General features: G+C 44.9%; 1 protein-coding gene across 1 annotated transcript in view; it reads left to right on the forward strand.

Moving 5' to 3' along the window:
* Positions 1 to 799: 799 nt before the first annotated feature.
* FANCM (FA complementation group M) overlaps positions 800 to 9579 on the forward strand; it is a 56638-nt gene continuing 47858 nt past the window's right edge. Inside the window, exons 1-4 of the mRNA XM_080993446.1 lie at positions 800 to 1217; positions 3986 to 4158; positions 4951 to 5028; positions 9162 to 9320. Coding sequence (XP_080849572.1) covers positions 815 to 1217; positions 3986 to 4158; positions 4951 to 5028; positions 9162 to 9320 — 813 coding nt within the window. The 5' untranslated portion in view covers positions 800 to 814. The remainder of the gene's footprint in view (positions 1218 to 3985; positions 4159 to 4950; positions 5029 to 9161; positions 9321 to 9579) is intronic.

Below are 9579 nucleotides of genomic sequence, written 5' to 3' on the forward strand. Positions count from 1 at the left end.
ATCTTTCTGGGTCTTTTCCTCTCTCCTGCAAGGGAGGGGAACACCCTGTTGCAACAGTTCAATAAAGGCCAAGCCTACAGGCTGCTGTTTTGCTTCCAATTGCTCTGGTTGGTGTCTTTACTTTTTGTCCAAGGGAGCCCTCAGATTTTTCCGTTAACAGTCACCCATCCAATTCGAAACCCTGCTGGCCTCTGCTTATCTGGCAAGGCAAAAACAAAAACAGGATAAAACATAAATTACTGATAGATAGTAAGGAAAGAGGGGGATTTGCCTTGCCAGACTTGGTTTATTTGGAAATTTGTTTGTGTGTGTGTGTTTTATTTGGAATGTGTAATTTTTGTCGTGTTGGAAAATCAATAAAAAGCAATTTTAAAAAAAGAGCAACTATTGCAGATTTTTTTTTAAAGAAGAGAAAGTTCCTATGATTTTTACTTTGTTTCAGCCTCCTCTCTCACGGCTTCAAACTCCCGTACGTTTCAACTTACGGCTGTCCATTCCCTTCCTGATCTCGCTCTATCTTTCTTGCAAACGAGGCTTTTGACGCGGCGAACTTCATGGAAAGGGCGAACTTCATGGTCGGGAAACAGGCGGCGTCACCATGCGCTCGGCGCATGCGCTCCCGGGCTCCCCTTCACCCCGTGAGCCTCTGGGGAAACCCCGCCCAGGCGGCCGTCCGGCCAATCACGGCGCGCAGCCCCCGGGGGCGGGGATGGCGCGGCTTTTTGAGGGCGGCCGAGCGGCCGTTTCAAGATGGCGGCTGCTCCGCCCGCCGCTGCCTGAGGGGAGCTGCTCGTGAGGGGAAGGCGGCGGCGGCATGAGGGGCCTCGGCCGGGGCGACCGGCAAGCGACGCTCTTCCAGGTGTGGGGGACGCCGCCGCCCGCCGAGGAGGAGCCGCCCCCGGGGCCTCCCTCTGGGGTCGGCTTCGCGGGCGGCGCGGCGGGCGGGGTGTGGCTGTTCCCGGCGGGCGCCGGCGTGGAGGAGCGCGGCTACCAGGCCCGGGCGGCGCGGGCGGCCCTCTTCCAGAACACGCTGCTGTGCCTGCCCACCGGGCTGGGCAAGACCCTGGTGGCGGCCGTGGTGCTGGGCAACTTCTACCGCTGGTTCCCCGGAGGGAAGGCGCTCTTCCTGGCGCCCACCAAGCCCCTCGTCGCCCAGCAGAGGGACGCCTGCGCCGCCCTCATGGCCATCCCCGCCCGCCACATGGCCGCCCTCACCGGTGAGACGGGGGGGGCCCGGGAATTGCTACTGCTATTACTATAAAGAGGCGGGGGGGGGGGAGCCCAAGGATGGCCCTCCTCACGGGTGCCAGGAATTACTATTATTATTTGTTGGGTTGAAATAAACGACAGACGAATGACAAGTGTCATATGGGAGGCATCTGCCGAGCATGTCTCGGGAAGTCCCTTTTATTGAATATTACAGCATTGCCACATATGTGCTTGTTGCTGCTTGGTTAACACGAATACAATGCAAGGGGTGAATATAGGCATTAATCATCAATAGATTAAAGATTGGGAAAGGGAACACATGGTTAGACAGGTATGAAAACCTCCCTATTAAACTATTACTAGTGATTGATATTGCAATACTTAAAGGAACATAACAATCGCATTCCGTAGATGTGGTCAACCATGCATTAAGAACAGGTCAGGGTCCGATGATTCATGAACTCAATGTGAACTAAACATTTTAGGAAGGGTGAGGAAGGAATGCTTCAGTTTAGAGCGGTGTGCCAGACTCATGTGCAGAAGCAGAACTTCCCATCAATAATTATTATTATTATTATTATTATTACTGTTATTATTTATTTTAAAGAGGCGGGGGGGGAGCCCAAGGATGGCCCTCCTCATGGGTCACAGTAATTACTACTCTTATTATTGTTATTACTAATATTCCTGTTATTATTATTATAAAGCAGCTTTATTATTTATTATAAAGAGGCGGGGGGAACCCAAGGATGGTCCTCCTCATGGGTCACAGGAATTACTATTGTTGTTGTTGTTGTTGTTGTTGTTACTGTTAATAATAATAAGCGGCTTTATTATTATTTATTATCCAGAGGTGGGTGGGGGATATTGGCAAAACCTATTGGTGTTTTGCAACTTTCTGGCTAGTTGCAGGACCTTAGCCAGACCTAGCAGAGTAAACGCAGAATCCACGGAAGCAATTGGCGACTTGGCTGCAGACAGGATGGACGAAGCAGGAACCAGGAACTTGTAGTTATAGGTGTTTATTAGATACAGTGGACTATTTACAGGAACAGAACAGAACACGGATCTTTGACTAACTCTCTCATACAGGACTCTCAACTCCTGAACTCAAACTTGTACTCATACTCGTACAAACACATTCCAGTTAGTAGGCCATTAATCATTATTCCCATGAGAGAGCTTAACCAATCATGGAGCTGTCTCCATGCCTCTGTATCACCAGGCAGACTTTACTCCTTTACATTGCCTTGGCTGTCGACCAAACCCTAATTAACTCTCTGTGAGTAGCTGCATGTATTCAGATTCCCAACAGGGGAGCCCAAGGATGACCCTCCTCACAGATCCCAGGAATTACTATCGTTGTTATTATTATTATTACTGTTGTTACTGTTATTAATTTAGTTAAACTCTGACCAATTTAATTACGCAATAATGTGGCAGTGGCCCAGAGGGCCACAATAAATGTGATAATGTGTAGCCCCAGAAATCCCTGAGTGCGCTTCTAATAGAGAAGTTATGGCAACCTGTTGCTTTATGAAACTGATGATTTTGCAAGTTGACCCCCCCCCCCCCCGAATTGGGGCAGAAATACAGCTAATATGTGAATCACAAAGATTCAGCTGTAAGCTAGAACATAAGTTGCTACATGGCGCAAATGGCTGCACGCAACACAGGTTCCCAACATGCGTACTAACACAATGTAACAGAACACGGTGGGAATCAGAACTTAATCAGCAGAAATTGCCAGTGCTTATTGTGCATGTGTGTTAAAGATGAAATGAGGTAATGATGTGTATGATTGGTGAAAAATGAAATACTTTGTTTGGAATTTTATAAATACCACTTCCTGGACCACCGGGTAGGGTTGCGGTTTTGCAGAACGATCTGACTGTAACCTATTGCTTTGCAATAAACAACATTGGACCCTTAACTCCTCACATTTCTGAGTTTTATTGGAATAAACTCAGGAGATAAGCTATTTTCTGGCTTACAACAATAATAGTAACAATGAACAGTGGGGGTTAGGAGCCTAATAATAATAATAATAATAATAATTTAAAAAACAACAACATTTATTCTTCTGACAGGGGCTCACAGCAGTTTACGGATAAAATTAAGAACATCTAAAAACTTGGGGAGGGGGAAGCAAACTTTTTTTTTTAAAAAAAGGCAGTTAAACATTCCTGTGGCACCCGTCTGTCTTTGGAGACAGTGGAGGAATAAAAGCAAGTGGTTGGAGAGTTGCAGCACCTGTCATGGCTTTAGAGGTTGATACGGGAGAGACACGCTTGGGGCAGAGGAAGGCGTACAGTTGCACCAGGGCGTTTCTTCTCAGCACTCCTCCCAGCAGTCATTCCTCCTCTGCTCACTGCTGTGGATGCAGGAACTGGTGGTTTTCAGGCACTGCAGAGGTAGGCAAGGGAATCTTGGCTAAAAAAATATATCAAAGAATTATAGAGTTAGAAGGGATTTCCCTTGGTCAGATTTAGTTCTAGGGCAGTTCACAATAAGCATCTGGACCAATGTCTTTTTTTCACATGTGATTTGTGCCATATTTTGCCTTTTACTCCAAGATGCTCTAACGTGGAAAACTGGTTTCTGGCTAGAAATGTAAAGACTCCTGTGTTTGTTTATTTTTGGACACTTTGTTTTAAGCGTAAGAATGGATTTGTTGGCAGCAAACACTGCTGAAGCGTGGCCTTTCTGTGAATCGCCAGTGAAACCATTGTGGGGTTTTAGGTGCCTTTCTAAATGCTTGCTTATGTTGTTTCAGGAGGTACCCAAGTGGCTGATCGGAAAGAAATCTGGCAAAATAAGAGGGTTTTCTTTCTTACGCCTCAGATAATGGCAAATGACCTTTCCCGTGGAATGTGTCCTGCAGTGAAAATTAAATGTCTGGTTATTGATGAAGCCCACAGAGCTCTTGGAAATCATGCTTATTGTCAGGTAGGGTGACAGTTTGCAACTTGAAACATAAATTTTTAACTATAAATTTAGATCGGTGGTAAGGGGTTTGATTATGACTTTCTGAGGATTTATGTATGTCACATCCTTACTTTAAAAGTGATATTAAAAATGCCATGAAGCAAGGGGTTCAAAAAAACATTTTAGTTGCTGTTAATTTTGTTAAAACTAACCAGGTCCCAGCCTTGTTGGTTCCTAACTGAATAAGGTTTTGGAGACTCCAAGTAATCCATTCTGAACAAGTGGAAGAGTAGTGGGTAAATGAAGTTTGTCTCCTGAAAGGTTGTTTTTAACTTGAAGTCTTTCATGTGCTGTATTATGCAGAAAAAAACACTGTACTTTTGGGTTTTCTTATTGCAATATTTACAAGAAGTTTAGCAGCAGAAGTATCAGATGGATGCCTGTCTTGTGCCTCTAGATGGCTCTGAGGTCCTGTGATTTAACTGGGAAGCAAAAGCTTGCTGTCTCAATCCCCACTTCACAGGTCACAGTAAACAAGTAGAGCTTTGCAATCAACGTGGCTTTCTGTGCTGCTGGTCTCTTTCTCTTAGCATATAGAAGAAACTGACCATGAACCCTGGATTAGCGTTGCATCAAAGCCAGGATATATTGTTTGTTCTCCCCAACACCCCCCCCCCCCCCGGTATGCCAGAAACGGTAAACCAATGAAAAATAAATAAAATGCTGCTCTAGTTGAGCTTTTGGTGTGAACTAGGAGGGCTTTCACATGTCATTTGGGAGCCTGTCTTGTTGAAATTTTATTTCTTCCTTCAGGTTGTGAAAGAATTATGCAAATATACACGGGAGTTCCGTATTTTGGCTCTAAGTGCCACTCCTGGCAGTGACACAAAGGTAATTCAAGTCCTGTTAATCCAAGGACCTGGGGATGAAGGGGCTTGCTTTGGCATCCTAAGTTGGTTTAAAATGTGGCTCTTTTTAGGAGGGGGGAATTATTGGGTTGTTTTTATTTTGATTATATATTTTGTGGTTTTTATGTTGATCTTTTCTGTGAACTGCCCTGAGATATCTGGGTATAGGGTGGTGTTGTTGTTGTTGTTTAGTCGTTTAGTCGTGTCCGACTCTTTGTGACCCCATGGACCAGAGCACGCCAGGCACTTCTGTCTTCCACTGCCTCCCGCAGTTTGGTCAGACTCATGTTTGTAGCTTCGAAGACACTATCCAACCATCTCGTCCTCTGTCGTCCCCTTCTCCTTGTGCCCTCCATCTTTCCCAACATCAGGGTCTTTCCCAGGGAGTCTTCTCTTCTCATGAGGTGGCCAAAGTATTGGAGCCTCAGCTTTAGGATCTGTCCTTCCAGTGAGCACTCAGGGCTGATTTCCTTCAGAATGCAGAGGTTTGATCTTCTTGCAGTCCATGGGACTCTCAAGAGTCTCCTCCAGCAACAGAATTCAAAAGCATCAATTCTTCGGCGATTCTTCTTTATGGTCCAGCTCTCACTTCCATACATCACTACTGGGAAAACCATAGCTTTTACTATACGGACCTTTGTTGGCAAGGTGATGTCTCTACTTTTTAAGATGCTGTCTAGGTTGGTCATTGCTTTCCTCCCAAGAAGCAGGCGTCTCTTAATTTTGTGGCTGCTGTCACCATCTGCAGTGATCATGGAGCCCAAGAAAGTAAAATCTCTCACTGCCTCCATTTCCTCTCCCTCTATTTGCCAGGAGGTGATGGGACCAGTGGCCATGATCTTCTTTTTTTTGATGTTGAGCTTCAGACCATATTTTGCGCTCTCCTCTTTCACCCTCAATAAAAGGTTCTTTATTTCCTCCTCACTTTCTGCCATCAAGGTTGTGTCATCTGCATATCTGAGGTTGTTGATATTTCTTCCAGCCATCTTAATTCCGGCTAGGGATTCATCCAGCCCAGCCTTTCGCATGATGAATTCTGCATATAAGTTAAATAACCAGGGAGACAATATACAGCCTTGTTGTACTCCTTTCCCAATTTTGAACCAATCAGTTGTTCCATATCCAGTTCTAACTGTAGCTTCTTGTCCCACATAGAGATTTCTCAGGAGACAGATGAGGTGATCAGGCACTCCCATTTCTTTAAGAACTTGCCATAGTTTGCTGTGGTTGACGCAGTCAAAGGCTTTTGCATAGTCAATGAAGCAGAAGTAGATGTCTTTCTGGAACTCTCTAGCTTTCTCCATAATCCAGCGCATGTTTGCAATTTGGTCTCTGGTTCCTCTGCCTCTTCGAAATCCAGCTTGCACTTCTGGGAGTTCTTGGTCCACATACTGCTTGAGCCTTCCTTGTAGAATTTTAAGCATAACCTTGCTAGCGTGTGAAATGAGTGCAATTGTGCGGTAGTTGGAGCATTCTTTAGCACTGCCCTTCTTTGGGATTGGGATGTAGACTGATCTTCTCCAATCCTCTGGCCACTGCTGAGTTTTCCAAACTTGGTGGCATATTGAGTGTAGCACCTTAACAGCATCATCTTTTAAAATTTTAAATAGTTCAGCTGGAATACCATCACTTCCACTGGCCTTGTTATTTGCAGTGCTTTCTAAGGCCCATTTGACTTCACTCTCCAGGATGTCTGGCTCAAGGTCAGCAACCCCACTACCTGGGGTGTACGAGACATCCATATCTTTCTGGTATAATTCCTCTGTGTATTCTTGCCACCTCTTCTTGATGTCTTCTGCTTCTCTTAGGTCCTTACCACTTTTGTCCTTTATTATGGCAATCTTTGAACGAAATGTTCTTTTCATATCTCCAATTTTCTTGAACAGATCTCTGGTTCTTCCCATTCTGTTGTTTTCCTCTATTTCTTTGCATTGCTTGTTTAAGAAGGCCTTCTTATCTCTCCTTGCTATTTTTTGGAAATCTGCATTCAGTTTCCTGTATCTTTCTCTATCTCCCTCGCATTTTGCTTGCCTTCTCTCCCCCGCTATTTGTAAGGCCTCATTGGACAGCCACTTTGCTTTCTTGCATTTCCTTTACATTGGGATGGTTTTCGTTGCTGCCTCCTGTATAATGTTGCGAGCCTCCATCCATAGTTCTTCAGGCACTCTGTCTAGCAAATCGAAATCCTTAAACCTGTTCCTCACTTCCACTGTGTATTCATAAGGGATTTGATTTAGATTGTATCTTACCGGCCCAGTAGTTTTTCCTACTTTCTTCTGTTTAAGCTTGAATTTTGCTATAAGAAGCTGATGATCTGAGCCACAGTCAGCTCCAGGTCTTGTTTTTGCTGACTGTATTGAGCTTCTCCATCTTTGGCTGCAGAGAATATAATCAATCTGATTTCGATGCTGCCCATCTGGTGATGTCCATGTGTAGAGTCGTCTCTTGTGTTGTTGGAAAAGTGTGTTTGTGATGACCAGCTTGTTCTCTTGACAGAACTCTATTAGCCTTTGCCCTGCTTCATTTTGCTCTCCAAGGCCAAACTTGCCAGTTGTTCCTTTTATCACTTGATTCCCTACTTTAGCATTCCAATCCTCTATAATGAGAAGAACATCCTTCTTTGGTGTCACTTCTATAAGGTGTTGTAAGTCTTCATAGAATTGGTCAATTTCAGTTTCTTCAGCACCAGTAGTTGGTGCATAAACTTGGATTACTGTGATGTTAAAAGGTCTGCCTTGGATTCGTATCGAGATCATTCTATCATTTATGAGATTGCATCCCAGTACTGCTTTCGCCACTCTTTTGTTGACTATGAGGGCCACTCCATTTCTTTTGCGGGTTTCTTGCCCACAGTAGTAGATATGATGGTCATCCGAACTGAATTCGCCCATTCCCGTCCATTTTAGTTCACTGATGCCCAGGATGTCAATATTTATTCTTGCCATCTCATTTTTGACCACATCCAACTTACCCAGGTTCATGGTTCTTACATTCCAGGTTCCTATGCAATATTTTTCTTTACAGCATTGGACTTTCCTTTCGCTTCCAGGCATTTCCGCAACTGAATGTCCTTTTGGCTTTAGCCCAGCCGCTTCATCAGCTCTGGATCTACTTGTACTTGTCCTCCGCTCTTCCCCAGTAGCATGTTGGACGCCTTCCGACCTGAGGGGCTCATCTTCCAGCGTCATAACTTTTATATACCTGTTGCCTTTGTCCATGGAGTTTTCTTGGCAGGGATACTGGAGTGGCTTGCCGGTTCCTCCTCCAGGTGGATCACGTTTGGTCAAAACTCTCCACTATGACCTGTTCATCTTGGGTGCCCTGCTCGGCATAGTTCATAGCTTCTTTGAGTTCTTCAAGCCCCTTCGCCACGGCAAGGCAGTGATCCATGAAGGGGATAGGGCGGTATATAAATTCAATCAATAAATAAATCTCGCTGAAGCCCCCAGTCAGCTGGTGTTCCACTTGCACCATCCGTGGCACCTCTGAATGCCAGCTGCTGGGAATTGTGAGGTGGGAGAGTGCTTCTGTCCTGCTCAAGGCCTTTGGGACAACTGGTTGGCGGGTGTGAGAAGAGAATGCTGGACTTGTGTCCTTGTGATAATACTATTAATCTAACCTAGGAATGTTACATGATATAGTGCAGGCCTGTCCAACAACTCAACAACTTTGGTCCTTCTTTCCAAAAAAATCTCAGCTCTGGTCATTCCAATGGGTAGATCACTGCCAGTTTATTTATAGTGGGAGCAGATCTCAGTCTCTCGGAAGTTGTACACCCCTGATACAGTGTAATATATAATAATATATAGTATCTACATTAAACTACATTGCTACCTCCGGTTGCGAATGGGATCTGTTCCGGAGGTCCGTCTGGATCCCGAGGTTTTCGCAACCTGAGGATCACTGTTACACACATGCGCGCGGTGGTAGACCACTTCTGCGCATGTGTGCGTGGGGGGGGGGGGCACTTCCGGGTTTGCCGCTTTTGCAACCTGAAGTTTACGTTACCCGAGGGCAAGGTAACCCAGGCACTACTGTATGCCCGATTTTTACTGTGCTAACATGATGCTAAGTAAAATACAGCCAGATGGTATTTTTTTTACGATTTCTTTGCAGGCTGTGCAACAAGTTATTTCCAACCTGCTGATTTCACACATAGAACTATGTACTGAAGATTCTCCTGATATCCAGCCTTACACTCACCAGCGGCAGGTTGAAAAATGTGTTGTTCCACTTGGGAAGGAGCTGGCTGAAGTTCGTAATGCTTACATCAAGGTGAGTCAGAAACTTCGTATTGAGTGGGTAAGAATGGCAGCAGGCAGGACTTCAGAAATGGTGATGAAACATTTGTTGAAAGCAGCTTGTTTTTATTCTTCTAAAGAGGTCTCTTCATTCGTTCTGTGAAACAGAAGGTCAGCTTCGCTTTTGTAACTGGATTTGTTTTTGGATTTGTTTTCCAAGTGCTGCTTTAATCTTGCAAAAATGTCACTGGTACCTGATCATGACGGTTGTTTTTAGTCTCTCACTAAATGAC

This window comes from Podarcis pityusensis (genome assembly GCF_964106645.2).
Source record: "Podarcis pityusensis genome assembly, chromosome: 1".
In the NCBI taxonomy this organism is placed as follows: domain Eukaryota; kingdom Metazoa; phylum Chordata; class Lepidosauria; order Squamata; family Lacertidae; genus Podarcis; species Podarcis pityusensis.